The sequence below is a fragment of the Channa argus genome, chromosome 13 (genome assembly GCF_033026475.1).
Source record: "Channa argus isolate prfri chromosome 13, Channa argus male v1.0, whole genome shotgun sequence".
Classification (NCBI taxonomy): Eukaryota; Metazoa; Chordata; class Actinopteri; order Anabantiformes; family Channidae; genus Channa; species Channa argus.
Window position 1 is genome coordinate 6,642,068 of NC_090209.1, and position 18,878 is coordinate 6,660,945.

The 18,878-nt window shown below is 40.5% G+C and overlaps 1 protein-coding gene across 5 annotated transcripts; it reads left to right on the forward strand.

Annotated features, from left to right (window-relative positions):
• The first annotated feature begins 23 nt into the window (after nt 1–23).
• zgc:162200 (uncharacterized protein LOC558638 homolog) lies at nt 24–16,401 on the forward strand. 5 transcript variants are annotated; one of them, XM_067525818.1, is made up of 11 exons: nt 26–234; nt 656–756; nt 1,335–1,667; nt 3,831–4,043; nt 4,258–4,410; nt 5,742–6,251; nt 7,674–8,552; nt 8,820–8,999; nt 11,195–11,346; nt 12,383–12,743; nt 13,773–16,401. In XM_067525818.1, exons 3-11 carry the CDS (start codon nt 1,416–1,418, stop codon nt 13,776–13,778), a joined length of 2,706 nt encoding a protein of 901 aa, XP_067381919.1. In that variant the 5' UTR covers nt 26–234; nt 656–756; nt 1,335–1,415; the 3' UTR covers nt 13,779–16,401. The 5 variants fall into 5 exon arrangements, with proteins under 5 accessions (XP_067381922.1, XP_067381919.1, XP_067381918.1 ...); XM_067525819.1 differs by lacking the exon at nt 26–234 and adding an exon at nt 245–382; XM_067525817.1 differs by lacking the exon at nt 656–756.
• The last annotated feature ends 2,477 nt before the right edge of the window (nt 16,402–18,878 follow it).

An 18,878-nucleotide genomic window follows, 5' to 3' on the forward strand; every position in this document is an offset into this window, starting at 1 on the left:
AGCTAGAGGGGGTAATTGTGCTTTGAGCGTTTCGGCGCGCTTTGACACTCGACCTCACTGAAACGAGAAGCGGGTGGGAGGAAGGGAATCTGCTCGGCCAGGCAGCAACCTGCGTTGATATCCCTGGCTACCATCGTGATTAGCAACCGTTGCTGCTGACAGCTCCTGGAGTATTGGCATAGATAACGCATGCTTGCAACCGACGAGCCGCATCTCTGAAACAAAAACCAGAGGGTGAGTAGCCACTTTGGTGTACGTTGGCTGGCTGGCGTTAGCTAATTAGCTTGTCTGGCAGTAACCAACCAACGCAACGACAGGAGACTCAACCCCTGGGAGCTAGGGCGCCGATGTTGTATATTTCGCTAAGCTGGTGTGAATTTGGGTAATGTTAACAAGTTGACTAATAATTCAGTTTGGCGTTGAGAGTTACGCTATTATTGTGGTGTGTATATAAAGCTAAAGTCATTCTTGCTAGCTTTCGGGTGCGTGTCCCGTTTCCAGTTCGGTGTCGTCTTTTGTATCAATTTCGTATCCATGTTCGATTACTTTCAACTTCTAGCAAGCAGATTAGTTTGGAAAGAGAGATAGTATATAAGATAGGCTGCCAACATATGGAGTAGCTTTTTTTTAATTCAGGCTTATTTGATGCTATTAGAAACTACTCTTTGGGCCAGAAGGAACAGATGCTCTCGGGATACATCATTTGGCAGAGGGATAACGGGGCGACTGGTGTTTCCATCTTCGGTCAGAAAAGAGGTAATGGGGGGGGAAATCCGCCCCACCCTGTCAATACGGGCGGTCGAAGTAAAGTTAACCCATTATGTGTCCACAGCTGCTTGTAAATGGGAGATTGTTTAATATCTTGCCTTACAGCTGTGGCTAACGTAAAATGACAACGTTATCTATTGTGGTGGGATGTTGAACAGCAGTAAATGTGGTCGTTGATATGTACAGGCCTGTCTTCATCCCAGTTAATAGCTACTCAGCCTGAGTCCAGGAAGCCTCAATAAGTAGCTCTTGAGAATATTGAGAATAGATCTTGTGAAAATGTATTTTACTATTCGTTCTAGCCGATAATATAACCACATAGCTCACAGGTCATGCAAATTCATATTCAGTTAGGGAATTTCTGGCTTGCATTTATACAAAGGGGATTTGTCTTTTTGAGCTTAAATAGAATTTCTTTCTCTCAAAACTGATGCCAAACTCAATCTTGCCCTGGGTAGTTTATTCAATTGATGTCACAATATGATTTATATAAAAACCTCTTTGCCATTCTGGACACCGTTCCAAGTAATTTAACTAACCACCATCTTTATGTTTTGCCTTTCCAGTGTGATGTAATGAGAGTGGAAGTGTAAAAGCGTTGACTGTCCCAGTAGAACATTGGCAGACAAGTGGAGAAACAAGTAAGGATGTTGGAGGCGGATTCAGATGCAGCAAGTGCAGCACTAGAGGGAGAAGGGGAAGCGGAGATGGGGAGCAGAGATTTGAAGACTGAGGTGGTACGGCTGACTCTGGAGCTCCAGGAGGCCACAGAGGAGAAGCTTCAAGCAGCCCGCTATGGCTTGGTGGTGCTGGAGGAAAGTTCTGCTCTCAAGATGAAACACAGGCAACTGGAAGAGGAGCATGAAGCCCTCAAAGCAGAGCTACAGCAACTCAGAGAGGTAGGAACACAGAAGGTCTTTCAGTAACATTTCAGCATATCAGTGTAGATGTAAATGGTCTGGACTTATATAACGCTTTTCTAACTATTAGTACTCAAAGAGCTTTACACTGCACTCATAATCACACATGATGGGGGAGGTGCTTTGCAGCTGGCCAACACTCACCGGGAGCAACTAAGTTGAGGTTCAGTGAGGTTCATTTTGCTCAAGGACACTTCGACATGTGACCGGCGGAGCCAGGGATTGAACCAGCAGCTGGTGGGATTGGTGGATGACTGATCTGCCTCCTACGCCACAGTGTGAGGCGGTGTGAGGGCGGCAGTGGCACAGTTGGTAGGGTGGCCACCTACCGGACCACATTGAAGTGTCCCTGGCCAAGACTCTGAACTCCCAACAGCCCATGCACAGTGCCAGTCCCAAGCCTTGTAGAAATTGGGGAGGGTTACGTCAGGAAGGGCATCCGGCGCAAAAACTGTGCCAAATCAACATGCGGACAATGATCCGCTGTGGCGACCCTGAACTCACAGGATAAGCCGAAAGCACAAAAAAAAGTTTGGATGTGATGTACTGATGAACAATTTAAACAAACATTTTCTGCATTTAAAATTCAATGTGGCTGTCTGATGATACCTAGTTGAAGGTTAGATTTTCCAATATGATTCATTTCCTATGTGGACAGCACTGGATAGTATAGGCTAGTTGATTTTCACAAAATCTTTTGGCTACATTTATTCATTGTGTTAAAGGAACTAAAATGATAAACTAATGCAGCCACAGTTGCACTCTTTATATTTAAGAAATATCTACTTTGTTGCACAAATACAGGAAGATAAAAGCAACACAACCCAGAATTGTAATATAATTCTTGCATTGTTTCAGCTATGCTTTCTACAAAAAATGTATTGTAATGTGGTTGGAAAAAGATATTGTTGGAGAAATACAAGTGCAGTCAACATTTAAATGAATGCTGTTTATTGTGAAGATACAACCTCTGCATTTTAATTTTAACTAACGAGGAGCTCGCTGGCATTATATCTAGTGGTCTTATAAAGATGCCATTGTTGTGATTTTAAGATATATCAGTGTACTGGGACGTAAACAAGGATTGCTCATGCCTTCAGCCCCTTTTGGTTACTGTCTTTCTGCTACCACAATAACAGCTTAATTACAGCTGCGATGCCATTCTATTCTTTGAGTGGAGCTGCTTGTGACCGTGTGCTGAGTCAGTTTTGCTCATACGTGTCATCCGATGCTGATGGCATCAGACAGAGAAGAGTTTTCACTGATTCAGAAAACCTCCATAGCATATCCAGTGCCTTTAACTTTTTTCAGTTTAACAAGTATGGATTTTACCATTAAAAGATAATTTTGGTCATTTTTTAAAATTCATTGTCAAGTCACCATACAGATGGTTAAGCCAACACTGAATCTTCTCTACTAGCGTTTGAATATTTGTAATCCTGTAGCCTGCATTTGCTCATTTGTTGATATAAACCTCAGTTGTGGTCCAAAAACTATTAAAAACACATTAGCCAGACAATAGTAAAATTGGCAAATCCTGGTATCGTATAACCACATATCAAGCAAAGTTCTTTATGTCTGTAAGTACAGAGTGGTACAGAATCTGTTTTAATAATCTGCATAAACGTAATTTCTTGGCTGTTTACACACTTAGGGTTTGGCCGGGTTTCAACAAAGCAGAGTGAACTTGTGTTACTTAGCATCATTATATAACCTGACCATGATGCTCAGTGGAAAATATTTAGTACCATGTTCATTTAATTAAACATCTCATATGTTTTTACATCAGCAGTCACCAGTGAATAATGTGTCAAAGTTACTGTATATAGCAAGCTGTAAAGAAATACGTGCCATTAAAGTGTTATCAAGCCAAAAGCTTTATTAAAAATACACTGTACAGTACTGCACAGTAAGGAAGTTGCTATTGATGTCTAAAGTATTTTGTAACAAAGTCTTACTGTTTCCTCACTGTAATCAGGCGTTGGAAGTCCAGTTTCCTTTCCTTTGTTTAAAATGTCTATTTCCCTGTTATTTATGACTAAGAGAGCATGAGTGTATTTGTCTTTCAACACTGCAGATGTGATAACATTATTGTAGCCTGCCAGACATGTTCTTTTCTTAACCCTTTTTGTTTGTGTAAAGGCATTTGCAGATTCTGTGAGCAGCCAGAAGCGTGCAGCTGCAGATGGAGAGTGCCGGGAGGAGAGTCTGCTGCAGGAGACTGCCACTAAGGAGGCTGCCATGGCAACCCGCATAGAGGAAGTCCAGGCAGAGCTCAAGCAATCACGCCTTGCTCTGAGCAACGCCCACGCAGAGATTGATAGACTGGGCGTTCTCTCCACCCAGTTAAAGAAGGTATGATGTGCTTACTTAGTACAGCTATAGACTGTTGTTACCCTGTATAGGAACAACCCCATCTCCTGATCACACATAAAACCTTAATTCAATGTCTTGTGTATTATTGAATTGCCCCGATACCAAATACATTTACTGTCCATGCCATTGTTATATGTAGAGTGCAAAGTATTTTGTGTTTGGCACCATCATGACATTGGGTTGTGTTTCACAGGAGTGTGAGTGTCTGGAGGCAGAGAAAGGCCATCTGAGGGATGAGATGAAGGAATTTAAAGTACGTGAGCTGCGCCAGCTGCAGGACAACAGTGAGCTTGAAGAAGAGAACATATCTTTGCAAAAACAGGTTTCTATGCTCAAGGAAAACCAGGTCAGTTATCACTCAGTTACTCTGAAATTTTACTTACTGGCTTTAATTGTAAATGCATATATAAATGGTTAAAGAATTCAAATTGTAGATTTCTAAAATAACCAACAGAGAACATCAATATCTGAAGAAATGTGTAAGTAAAAAGAAAGATCTTAATAAACACTGTACCTGTTGTGTTTCCTTCTTACTTTTCTAAATTTTGGGGGGTTTATATACTTGTTGTATTAGTGAAGCATGTGTGGGTAGTTGCTAAAGCCGTTTTCTCATATGAACTCTGGAAATCTTTGGACATAATCCAGATTTGTTGGTTCAACTGGGTCCCAGTACACGTGTAAAACAGCTTAATGTGCTATTGTATGGTCATGGTGCAAGTACACTGCTTTTTGAATTTACCTTTCCTCCAAGTGCAAAACTTCCCTGCATGCAACAAATTTATAATCTTCCTCAAGTTTGTTGATTAAAAGTAAGTTAGGTTAAACATTGGCTAGTGCTAAAGACACAGAAGTGGCTGGTTAATGAATAAATGAGTTTATGTTCTTTCCATAAATTAAGTAGCTCCCACATCTACTTGTCTCGATGACCTGATTTTCCATTTGTCAGTATATTTCTAATATGGCTGCTTCCCCTGAGAACCAGATACCATGTTCAGTGGAGCATTTCATTTGCAGTATGTTGCACATAGCATTATGTGAGCAAGACTGCTAAGTAGCAATATCATCATTTACAAGCGAAATTGGAGTATTTTCCATTGTCTGAATCTTTAAATGCTTTATTTGAAAGGATGAATTTGCATATTCCTCAAAATGTATGCTTACATGTTTGTACATTCAGCTGAGAACAAAGATTCTTAGAAATTATAAAGCAGTCAGTAACTGAGAAAATTTTGTTAAAAACTAGACAATGTGTGAGATTATTTTGAATGGGTAGTATTTCATTAAATTGAATATCCCCAAATTTTATTTTTATCCTTTTTGTTGGGGGGGGTAATTAGTTGGAATCATCCTAAATCTTACTCTGTGATAAGGACCGTGCACATTTCATGTGAGTTGTTATTTATACTAGTTAGGTGAAATGGTCATTGATTTGATTCTTGAGTGGGTCGAACAAATATGCCTAAATGCAGATTGGTCCTCAGTGTGTACTTTAAACCTCTGCCAAGACAAACTGTCCATGAGCATTTCTAAATGTAGCTAAGGCTTGTTAGTGTGTACATGACCTATTATTTGCCTTTTGGCTCTAACATTAGATTGCTCAAGGCACTGGTGTATTTGTATGTTGAGGCTAGAATGTGGATCCGCATGCATATAGTTATCGTCTTTATCTCTTTTCAGGTTGAGTTTGAATCTATAAAGCTGGACCTGACTCAGAAAAATGAAGAGATGGAGGAGCTGCGAGCTCAGTTGGAGGAGGCAGCAAGACTGAGGGAGATAGCCGAGAGGCAGCTGGAGGAGGCCCTGGAAGCCCTGAAGGAGGAAAGGGAGCAGAAGAACAGTCTGCGGCGAGAGCTCTCTGCCCTAACCCTAAACCCCTTTGACTCTGTGGGAAATCTTGAGCTCCATTTAGACCAGCTGGATGACAGCCAAGAGGAGGGCCAAGGGGGAGAAGGAGATGTTGAAGGAGAGGACCAGGACAGCTGCTATAACAATGGTCCTGGTTCGGCTCCTGGTTCTGCCTACCCTCCTCACTTGGGGGGCTCCAGAAGTAATGGCGTCATACATCGCTACTCTACACCACGTAATAGTGACGTATTTTTGCGCTCTCCAGCCTCTGGACTTGTGTCAGACCTGCTTAGTGAGCTGCACTTTTCAGACAGCCAGAAGCTAAAACAGCAACTTTTACAGGTAGGAAACACACAATAGATTAACAAAGGAATTGTTAAAAAAATAATGAAAAGTTATGTTGACATGCTTGCTTTTGTTTTACTGATCTCAGTGTGGCGAGGTTCTCTCAAAGTCTCCTGTGATCCAGACTTACAGAACAGCATTAGCAGCAGTGCAAAGAGATTTGAGTTTTGGAGTGAGGCTCACCCTTGTAAACAATCAGAGAATTTCAGTTATTTCTGCCTAAACAGTAAGTTTAGTAGGATTTTTATTTAGTGTAATTTGATATTGACAACTATAGAATCAGGTGGAGTGGTGCTGAGCAGGGAGAGGGAGTGCTGGGTATTCATTTCAAGTCATGGTAATAACTTAAGTCATGTGTTGTATTTTTAACAAAAGAGATACTGGATGGAGAGATGTAAAATTAATGATGTAAAAGTAATCCTCAGGTAAAAATTTAGTTACTGTGGATCTCCCTTTGTTGTCACTGATGTTAGACATAAATGTTAATCATGGTAAACGAGTGAAGTATTGGAGAAGGTTTCCAGGTATGAGTACAACCACACAGGTGCAGTATGAGACCTGATTTTGGTATCATTTGAGAAAACATAGCTGCAATGATTAGTTGATTGATATGATCTTTATCTGCTAGTCATTGTGTTAGCTAGGTATTAAGGACAGTGTCAGTGTTTTACGGCAATTACTTGAAATTTGTAATACAGAGCTTTGGACGGTGATAAATGAGCACAAGAATTGCTTCTTCATATTGCTAGTCTATGTAGTGTGTACAGTACTGTTTGGAGTATGGACGTCCATTAACAAGGAACAGTTAATGTTGACATTGTCTGTGGTGATGCTTTCAAAGAAATGCAGGGAACTGCCTTTATTTGAAAGCATCTGCTCTAGCCAAGCTGCCACTTTCTTGTTTGGAGTAAAGAGGTTGTCAGCTTAGCTGGGGTAACTAAGCTGTTGATAGGGATGTCTGATACTTCCTGTTCTAACCCACATCCGTTGTGTTAGTAAAGTAGTAAGCCTGACAATTTTAATTTAAAAAAAATGCTGGGCAGCACATTCATTCATTAGTCAGCTCTCACCGGATACAATTATGCTTCACAAATATTGAGTACATTAAACAATGAAATATGTCTTGAAATGCCTCCCCTCTTTGTTTAAAGGAAATATATTATTCATGATGAACTTAAATTGGGGGCTGGGAAAACCGTGCCCACCAGATGTCGGTAGTATAAAGCCGAATGGGGTCAACCACTGTTGGTCGTAAAACCTATTAACAGCTAAGTGGTATAGGGAAAAATTAAGTTGCAGAAAACTGTTCCTTTTTTTATGTAAATGCATAATAGCATTGGCCTAATGTATATTATAGGATGTTAAGTATTTTATAGAAAGTAATACATTTTCACCTTTTTTTTATGTATTTGTACCCAGGCAGAACGAGAGAAGTCTGGTCTGACTAGCAAAGTGGAGGAGCTGCAAATGCAGCTAGTAATGTCCAAACAGGCGCTCAGTCAGCAAGAGGACAAGGTTGGCTCTCTGACCCAACAGCTGGAAGCTGTGCAGAGCACCCAGCAGCACACCCAGGAGGCAAAGGAGAAGGGAGATGATGAGATGGAGAATGGAGGAAGTGGTGTCATTGATTACGAGGTAGACACCAAAAGCAAAGAGATGCTGGAGGCTCGCATGCGGTCGGCCAGTGAAGAGCTTCTGAAGCTTCGAGATGAACTGTCTCAGGCAGGAGCTCGTTACAACACTCTGGAGCAGAGATACAAGCAGGAGAAAGATCGCTGGAGGGCAGAGGCCCAGGAGCTGGCAGACAAAATTCGTCAGTGCATCAAGTCCAGTAAACAGGACCAGGAGCGTATTGGTGAGCTGGAGAAGGAGATAGGAGCCACACGAAAAGTGGCAATTGATTCAGAGGGTCACTTGAGTGTTGCCCAGGAAGAACTGCTGGCCTTCTCAGAGGAGCTGTCCAACCTCTATCACCACATCTGTGTGTGCAACAACCTGACACCCAAACGTGTCACGCTCGACTATTACCGTGATGGCGCAAGGGCAAGTGGGGGCAGAGGAGGTAGTGCCAGAAGATCACACCAGGTCTACCCCCAGCAGAACACCCAGAAAAAGCCACAAGCCAATGACATGTTCATATCTAAAGCTGCAGCATTGCAGTTTATGGGAGAGGTGGACAGTGCAGGAGCCAGCGGAGACTCTCCTACTTGCCCTGGATCCCCTACCCTGGATTTCAGGGACCCCTCTAATGTTCGCAACTTGGTAGCAGTCATCCGTTGCCAGATCAAACACCTCCGGGTAAGATGGCACTTTTTAACTTTAACTTCCCCCTCCTCTTCATGATTTTTTTTTTTCAACTTGAAACTTAAAATAAACTTACATTTTGATCATATTTTGGCTTTTAATATGGTGTGTAGGTATGATAGAAATACTGTACTTCAGTACTGTGTGGCTTTTATAAAAGTATAAAAGAGTTTTCCTATTTTGTAATTGCAACAATGTTTTACCTTGTCAGGGAAACAAAAAATAAACTTACTGTACATTAATAAACCTTTACTCCTTCAGGTGGCAGTGGACCTCTGTCGTCAGAGGGGTGCCATGCCTTACTCAGGGTTGAGCTGCAGTGGCGAGACAGAGCGGGATGCTGAGAGCCTCTTGGAGGAAGTACTAAAACTCAAGTCCCTTCTCAGCACCAAGAGAGAACAGATCGCCACGCTCAGGACTGTCCTCAAGGCTAACAAACAGGTTGGTCACGGCAAGCCATGTCTGTGGTCTCTGTGCTGTTTTAAAACCACTAAGGTCTAGAAACAATCTAGTTTTCTATTTTAGGGTATTGCTCTTAGTCGTAGTCACACTTTTACTTAAAGGCAGTCCTTTAAAGTCCTGGGTCTTTGTTCATTTTCTGTTTGGCTTTCCATTTAAAACAGGTTTTACCACATCCTTCCATTGTTAGTCACTCTGTAACTCCTTGTCAATACAAACAATCATGCTGCCCTCTAATATTAAGCTGCTAATATTGTTTATTCTTAGAAGAAAAAACACATACCAAATTCTGTGTTTTCAATAGTAAAATAGTAAGCTAATTATCCCGATGTGGTAAGAGTGAGGCTACAACTAATGTTGTAAAATATAACTTCTGTCAGAAAGGCCAGTGCATTTATCTCCTACCTTAAAATGACGTTTATGGATTCAGGAACCATTTATTAGTTTAGGTAGTAATTAGTGCTGCTTGTAATCAGAAATGTACTTGTATTATGTATCTGTGGTTTAAACTGACTTATGTTGTTGTAGTAATGGAAATCTACATTGTTTAGTTTTATAGGCCTATATGTTCAAAAACAAATACTTACAAACTTGCAAAAACCCTGAAAAGCAGCATTCGGATGTCCTGATAGGATTAATACTAGTACAAGTACCTACATTTAAGTACTTGCCAATACCACTTACCAGTACAATTACTAAAAAAACAAAAATGTTGGTGACCGGGGTTTTGCAAATACAGCAGCTTTCACTAAAAAGAATCAAAAGAAGAGAGGAAAAAAGGTGTTCAAAGCGCAGATTTGGGGTGTGATCCTGGATGGAGACTTTTAGACAACATAAACTGTAGAGCCCAGAGAGCAATATGAAGGTAAAATATTTTCAGGTAAAGCTGTAGTTACTGTAGCTCTCCATTGGTTGTTGCCGGTGTCAGTTATAAAAATTAAACATCTTTAAAATAATCTTCAAAAAACTGAGTATTACTGGATCCTATGATGGTTTAAAGCTGTAAGGCCCCTCCAAGTAAAGCAGATTGCAACTACTAGCTATTAGCATCTTCTCTAGGGAGTTTTATATGGAGTTCAACAAATAAGAAGCACTGACTATTCTCCCAAGCTCTGATACTAACCAACAATCAGTAAGAATTCACTGTCTCGTCATTATGAAGTTGTAGTACCATAAGGCCTTTTTAGTTTATAAAGCATGTAAGCCCAATGTTATTATCTCTCTGTTTAAAGCATTCTTACACTTTTAACGATCATGTTTGGGCTATATGGGATTTATGTGTCTTTTTCGCATGGTCGGACAGTAGGTCTTTTTCTTGAAGTCCCATCCATTTACATTTACGTTTACATTTAGTCATTTAGCAGACGCTTGTATCCAAAGCGACTTACAAGTGAGGTACAAGGCAAGCAAATGCGTTATCTTGACATTAGTAGCATGGTTGACCAGTATCATCAGTTTCTCGTCTAGACAGTCTTTTGGGCTTATGAGGTTCTGCACCTTGAGTACAGTGGGATGTTGAACTCTCCTTCCCCCTCCTGTTCCTGTGCCTCAAGCACTGCATGGCCTGCTTCTGTCTTTCTCTGAGCCTTCACTTTCCCTTTCTCCATCTCTCACACACACACACACACACACACACACACACACACACACACACACACACACACACACACACACAGATAATCTGCTTGGCAGGCTTGTACTCACAGTATTTACAGTAGTTAACCGTCTCAAGCCTGATTTTAGTGTTAACCCCCCCCTTTCCCAGTTTGTTTCTGTGATGTAATTGTAGTATTCATATAAGACCGTTTTGCGAGGCTTTCTGCATTCAAGTGGTGTAATTGTGCCCTAAGCTATGTGTCAGGTGGCAAATACACTTATTACTGCCATTGTTTTTTCTTGTTTGTTTGTATTTTAATTACTTTACCAGATCTCTTGCAGATTGACCTTTAACAGAACATAATTTATCCTAACATGGATAGTAATAAATAGACAGTAAAGCTGACAGTTACATCTTGTTTGTTTCCTATGATATTTGGATAGCAGGGTCTCTGTAGAGTTCCTGATGGTGCTATTAAAATACTTTGTCTACTTTGTGCAAATCATATATAATCTCCACATTGAAACCACAGTAATGGTGGTATAGTACTATATGATAATTGATTTTTTTTGTCATGCAGACTGCAGAGTTGGCTCTTTCCAATTTGAAAACCAAGTATGAAACTGAGAAGAGCATGGTGTCAGAGACCATGATGAAACTGCGGAACGAGCTTAAAGCCCTAAAGGAGGATGCTGCCACCTTCTCTTCACTCCGTGTCATGTTTGCCAGTCGGTAAGACTTGTTTGGCCAAAAAAATAGCGTTCTTTTGAATAGTGCTACAAAAGGAAAAATGTCTATTAGAAAGCAGGTATTTTATTAATAATTCAGTTTGAAAAAATGTTAAAGTAATGTCGAGTTGTGTCTTTGCTAGTGTTTTGATGCTTAGTAATGGTGCTTTTTCTAGCTTTGATGCAATAAGCTTACTGCACTTATTACACTGGCAGACAATCCACTGGTTCACGTGAAGATTAGGAACCATGTGCTCTGCCCTGTGCCGACAGGGGAAAAAGGCAAGGACAGATATATCCTATTAAGCCAGGTCACCTTAGAAGCCTTCATTTGGCGGGAGATGGGTGGGATATTATACAGGGTGGCAAGGGTTAATCTTAGAGACCAACATTTCACTCGATAATCCTTAACCCTTTATTAGCATCAGTTGGCATGGATAATTGTTTGAAGCAGTGTTTTTGTATTGGCTTGTGTAAGTGAACTAAATGAGTAAGTGAACTAATTGAAATTTTACAGCTTTAAATGCCAGAGATTCTTTGTCAACATACATTAGACCTTCCAGGCCATGTCCAGACAGTTATGAACTGGCACTTAATTATCCTTAAGAAGGATTAGTGAGCAGGCAGTAGTCAAGGTCTACTACTAACTATTGCAACACACTACAGAGAAGTGCTTAAAATCAACTTGTTTACAACTGTGTATTGTAGCGCCATCATGTGGATGGCTGCAGTGACTGCATTTCTGCAGTATGATAATGAGATTTTTTGGCACCAAATCAAAAAATATAACCTGTATGAAAACATCACATTGTGCTTTTGGGAAATGGTGTTTGTTATAACTTTACCAGTGACATAATTAATCAATAATGAAAATAATCTTGCAGTTCTTGTGTTTGGCCACAATTGGTGTTTGAGGTTTGTGCCACGCTAAAACTCAAGTTTAACATGCGTGTCATGAGTTTCTGATTTTGTGCTTTAACTTGTTTTTGCCTGCATGTGCATGTTTTTTGTTTTTTTTTTTAATCCTGTGTGTGTCTCAGGTGTGACCAGTATGTCACCCAGCTGGATGAGATGCAGAGGCAGCTGGCCGCAGCTGAGGATGAGAAGAAGACTCTGAATTCTCTCCTGCGTATGGCCATTCAGCAGAAACTGGCTCTCACTCAGCGCTTGGAGGATCTGGAGGCCCCTCTGACGTCCCACAGCTTGAACAGCAGCCCTCGCCGCTCCCGAGCCAAAGAACTGGCCACCAAGTCTGGCCGGGCGCCTAGGAGCCCCCGAAGCAGTCCTGCTCGCCCACAGCTTAGGAGCAGCCCTCGGGCAAGCCCGGTTCTCGGCAGCAGTGTTCCTTCCATGGCTACGCACCACCTTCGAGCTTTAACCAGAAGTCTCCACACAAGCCCTGTAAGAACTCCTTTTTCTGTTAGTACTGACAACCCCATCCAGACAAGCACCCGATCTCGCAGAGGCAAGGGCCTCCCACGAGATGCAACTTTCATTAGAAGTCATAGTGTCAGTGATGTTTTTAATAAAGAGTTGAGGCCTGGCTATAACTTGACGCGTAAAGGATCTACTAGTTCTGTACACAGTGAAGTAACGGTCAAAACACAAGTCAGCGATACAAGAAAAGGTACATCAGGCCGGAGAGCTTCTGTCCCTGCTCGTCAGGACACATTCATCACAAATCGTGTTGCATCTTCCTCTTCCACAAGGCCAAAGTCTTCTTTGTTCTCTGCATCCATAGATAATCTAACATCTTCTAAAGCTTTGCATGTGTTTTCTAACACATCTGAAGTTTGGGGTGAACGTAAACAAAAGCCTGATCTAAAACCTAACTTAGATACTTCAGTGCGAAAAAAACAACCCTTGGCTCACCGGTCTAATTCTGCACAGGCAGCAACTACGTGCCGTAACACATTTCAGTATGACACCGTCTCATCTCAGTTCAATGCCAAATCTTCCAGGGTCCCGCCAACCACATCTCTCTCTGTTCACAATGCACCTGGTAAGACCAGGATGACTGGAATTTGTAGAGAGTCTAGACATAGATTGTCCACTTCTTCAAGTAGAACCAGTGAAGACACAAATGTTAGTAAGAGCTCTAATAATAAAGCTCGGGCCACATCTGGTAGGGCCCAGAGCTCACACTCTAAATCATCTCGCAGGCATTGAGGTAAAGTAGCCAGGAAATTTATGATCTATAATACATTACTAAATCCATAACTATATAGATACAGGTCTATGACCTTACAAGTTATTCATTTAGTTTATTCATTGAAATAATTGCACAGAGCTAATGTCATATTGTATTTCTGCATTTGTTTTTGCTTTTAGTGATCATTTCTAATTTGCTGATCCTCATCTTTTACGTGTTTTGCTTTTGTTGAACTAAATATGTTTTTCTTTTGTCTCTGTCTCATCTTGTCTCTTTAGCGCTGAAACACTCCTTCCATTACTCCAAACCCCCTCTTCTCCATAAGGACCTGTCTTCATGTTGACTCCCTGGCTCCCTCCACCTTTCCCAACTCAAGACATCCTGTCCATCCCAGATATGGTGTTGCATTCCCCTCTCTACCCACCAGAAACATGGATTTAAAAAAAATCTCTCATCCCACCCTCTTGGTCTCTCTGCTTGGAGTGGAGAAACCTGCATGCAGCCTGGAGAAGGATGAAGAGACACGTGCTGCTTTTTTTTTCTGTGAAGTCAATGACTGTGTCTTGGTCCAAATTGGTCTTCATCTGGTCTTGTTCAAGGCCGTTTGTTGTGATGAACCGTTGACAGTATTTATTACAGAATGAGAGAATTTTCAAGTACAGTATTTACTATCCTCAATCATTGATTCAAGGCTATGATCTGTTTTAAGTCTGTATAGCTTTAGACTCTTGCCTTTAGTCTGGCATCCAGGTCAGGTCTGTCTGGCTTTTTGTGTCTTTGGTATTAGTAAGGCATTAGGTCATCTGTAATAGCTCTCCCAGGTAGTTGTTTTTATAGAAAAATGCAGCCTTACTATCACAGTGACTCTCCTAAAAGTATAGGGCTTGCTGTTATCTTAAGGTTTCTCCCTTTTACTGGTGATGCAGTACAGTTACATGCCCTTTTTTATCTTGTGATGCTCTTTGGCTTTTGCCTTTCAGCCACGCCTTTAACTAGAGGTCAGTAAACATGCCATTTCATAGACAGAAAGGGATCAGCCATACAGTAAGTTCAACACCTCAGGTCAAACAATAATCAGATATATGATTTAAGAGGTCTAATGCGCATCTTAGTTTGGCAACTATGCAGACCAAGTCGGGACTGTGCCTGTATACTTTCTGCTGTTCTTTAGGGCCATGGTGGGTTTTGAAACTTATCTCAATGTCGAGATAAAAGTGGCTGACTGCAGCTTTTTCTCTTTTTTAACAATCTTTTAGCATCTCTTACAATGGGCATCTTTTGGAAGTCATCTGAGAATGCTAAAACTGCACAAGAGTGCAAGTGTCCCATTGGTTTATAGTGTACTTTTCTACTTGTTGAGTTGTGACACGGTCTTACATCATTCAGACTTCAAATGGCTTGGTTTCTCTATTCTTAATACTATCATGCCAGGCCACACTCATTATCTTGATTACACAGTGATAACAACAGCTCCCATTCAGCTTCGGCTTTTTCTCGATCATCTGAACAGCAACAATATTCATGTCTTGTATTTCATCATTTAATGTCATCGTGCTTTATGTGCTACCAAAGCAAGCATGTTGTAATTAGCTGGTGTTACCCACAGCAGTTGTTATTTTCTCTCTACAGCATCCACTGTTTTCAGTTAGGAATGGTAGCAGGCTGCTGTTAGGGTTATAACTTACAAGGAATAAAATAACAATTATGTCCCATCATTGTTAAAGCATTATGCAATGCTTAACATCTCGTAGCCTAAAAAATGTTTCATGTAGAAACGGAAAGAAATAATACACATTTTCCAGTGGTAATGTAGACATTTGCTAATAGCCTGCACATTGGCTACTCATAGAGTAGTTTTGACATCAGGGTGATGTATTGCTATAGGTGAATCGGTGAGAACCGACTCTACAAAACCACATCTCATTAAATGCAGTGTAAATTCATGTTTCATATCAATTTGGGAATGGGTGTTTAAAATGAAAGGAACTTAATAGAAAAAAACTGTTGACTTTAAGTTAATTTGGCCTGTTGGTTTACTACTGGAGGCCACAGCCTGCTGTTTGTTTTTGTTCATATGTTTAGTGCCTTTGTTTTGATCTGCTGTTCTTAATTATCACGTTTTCTGAACGGAGGCTAGTACTCAGCACTGAGGCCTGGTATGCTCAGTGGTAGAGCATTGGGTTGGGATGCAGAAGGCTGTGGGTTCGAATCCCACTCCACCAGGTATGGCCCCACCCAGGCACCATTGGTCCCGTTGTCCTGACCAAAAAAAAGAAATAATAAAAATGGGAGGCTTGCGGCAGGAAGGAAATCTGGTGTAAAAACTCATGGCTACAGTTGTTACCATGGGAAAAGTTGATGCATATAGATTGGGAATCATTAAGAATATAATGCATTAAAGACATAATGGGCAGGGGAAAGTGTCAGTGCCAGTTATTCTACTAGCAGAGTAGCTGGAACTGTTGATGGTAGACTTTTCACATTAAAATGTGAAAATGATTTAATTTAATGTCATATTGCTTTGTTTGTATATTTATATTGATTTCCTAATCTATTTAATTCACGCTGTGCAGTTGTGTGTATAATTTAACTACCATTGTTGTACAATATTTTAACTATAGTATTTATGTGGTCGGCATTCTGTGTGAACTGTTTTAGATGAAGACATGCACACTCCACTTAAACTGTGCGGTGATCCTTAACTTTTTGTGTATATGCAAATTGCCCCTTCATTGATCTGTGATCCACTTTTCTCATGAAGAATTAAAAACAAGCCAACACTGTACACCGTGTTGTCTTGTTGTCTTTTGAGCTCAGACACGGTACAAATTATGCTAGATGACACATTTGTGTGTTGTTGTTTTTTTTTCCTGTAATAGGGATTAAAATAAAAGAACGTGAACTAGCCAGCTGTCCACTTACTTGACTTCAGCAACTGAACAAACATAGAATTGAGTCATATAGAACTGGCTCAGCAGACTAATTTAAAAGTTTTCATTTTGGGTTAATCATAACGTGTGACAGGCCAGACAATCCCACAGTGATGATTCATCTTGTGCAAACTTCCTCAGCAGTTTGTTAAATATAAAAAATCCACTATAGAGAATAATCTGATGAATACAAAATCTGCAAGCTCATATAAACTGCAACCTCTAAGAACAAGAGCCAGTTGTGTTGTTACCAGTTTGGTAACAACAAACAATAATCAGTATAATATAGTATCTCTTCAAGCATAATCTCTAGTCTAAAACATTTGCAATGAAGAAGTAGTATAAGATCTGTTCCTTGAAAATTAATTTGAGGCAGACTATCAAGCTTCATCATTGTAATTCATTATAGCAGAGGTTAAAACCTCAGTATTAAGTGGTAAAACCTTTAACCAAAGTGCAGAATGACTTTTATGAACTGGATCCTGTTGTGAGACATTCAGCTATTTAGAAAATTAAATGAACCTAACAGCAGAGTGACAAACATGAGCTAAATATCTAGAGAGGTAGTTAAGACAAGCCTACAGATAATGTCACAAAATCTTGGTGCGTGAGGTTACTTACACTAGAATATTTAAATGTTTTTGTACAGAAACATTTTTGACCTTTTTATATACTTCTAAAACTTTTAGTGCTATTTTAGTGGTCAGTGGTCACTTTGCGGTCGCCTAAAATAAAAACGCCACTAATGCAAACTTTGTCTACCACACTCTAAACATTTAGAGCAAGAATGAATTAATGTGCCAGTGTTTTTAAAATAGGATCTGCTTAGTTCACTTTTAATATCAAGAGGAATCTTGCTTTATATATGACCCCTGCTCAACACATGAACAGCAATGCACACATTTTAACCAGAGATAACCAGTAGTTTGAAAAGGGTGGGGTTGGGGAGCATAGATCGAGCTGGAACGACCAGTTGAAGTTGTGTATGACAACAATTATTCAAGCGCTTCAATCCTGACATCCCTCCCCAGGCATGTGAAAGCAGGAAACACGTGAAAGCCAGGTGGACTAACCACCCAGGCTTCTTCAGGAACCCTGAAGGCGTTAACGAATTCACAGAGGTTAGTAACCTCGGGCTTAACAACTGAAAAAATGTTTGGGATGACGTTTAAAGAGACCCAGATAAGTCTGATTACAATCAAATAGTAATAGGGAATAGGTTTAACCCAAAACCATGACAGGGCTACCTGCTCCGAGTATTTATCAGTATGTAAATAGTGTTCGACTGACTGGAGCAGTTTTGCATTCAGATAAAGATACTGATTACAACAGTGATGAAATTAAGAGGTTAGGAAACGGAAGCTTTCAGATAATGTTTGGTTATCACCACCATGAGGATAATCGTTACACTAGAAGTTTAAAGCATTGTGTCAGCAAGAAATGACAGACTAGTGTTCTAATTATCACGTCTGTCTAGATTAAACTGTGATTTGTATTTGTATTTCCAGATGCAGCCGGAAAGAAGAGGGGAAGTGTATCTCACATGTTTACATTTGAGGAGGGAGGGGTCACTTCATCTTTTCTACTTGCCCCGGGGTCTCCAGGGTCCTGCAGATATACAGCCCGTGACGTGTGTGAGTTTCTCAGATTACAGCCTCAGTCGTCGCTTGGCTAAACCTGTATTTTCCCTCCTTAACCACGTCCTTGCTGCCGCTTCTTTGTCCAACATATTTGTTTGCAAGTTACTCACTTATAACTCACCCTGATACGTGTTTGTCGGCAACAGTCCTCCCAGGAATTATCCAGACTGCTGGCAGCCGTCCTGAAAACGCTTTTTTAGCCCAGCCCGAGCACTGATGTCCTTCGCAAAACCTTTACATTTTATGCAGTTTTATATTCCCAGCCTTAACAAATTGACAAATCAAGATATTTTTAAGAGCAGCAAACATGCAACCGTAAATTTAAGCAGATTCAATTATCTCAAAGATGACAAAAATAACATTTACTTAATGGGCTACACATCATTGTAAGAGTGTAGATAAAGATTTTAAAATATACAGGCATAACACTCAAATACCAACTTTTCATACTTCAGCTACAGGATTTCTTACACCGTAACGCTCATAACATTATTAAGGACTTTTATTTGGACATTTTTTACAGTGTAGTGTTTCCTGTAATGACTTTATCTCCAATAAATGCCATCATTTAATAATAATGGCAGATAAACAAGTTTTAAAAACAATATGTGTTGGAATAACATCACTCCCTGCATAAACAAAGGTTGAGAATACTGATATTGTTCTAGTAAACAGAACATACAGTACTTTTGTAGCGTGTGTTCCGATCGCACATTCAGTCCGGCCTTTTGATTGGCTGCGCGGACTGCGGACCTCCCCTTTAAATGAGTAGGGCGGAGTTTCCACAGGCGTCGAATATATTAGAGGCGAGAAA

Coding starts and splice junctions, on each gene's coding strand:
- zgc:162200 (XM_067525818.1), top strand. CDS start 1,416: ATGTTGGAGGCGGATTCAGATGCAGCAAGTGCAGCACTAGAGGGAGAA. Junction 4,044..4,257: donor TCTCCACCCAGTTAAAGAAG/GTATGATGTGCT, acceptor TGTGTTTCACAG/GAGTGTGAGTGTCTGGAGGC. Junction 9,000..11,194: donor TCCTCAAGGCTAACAAACAG/GTTGGTCACGGC, acceptor TTTGTCATGCAG/ACTGCAGAGTTGGCTCTTTC.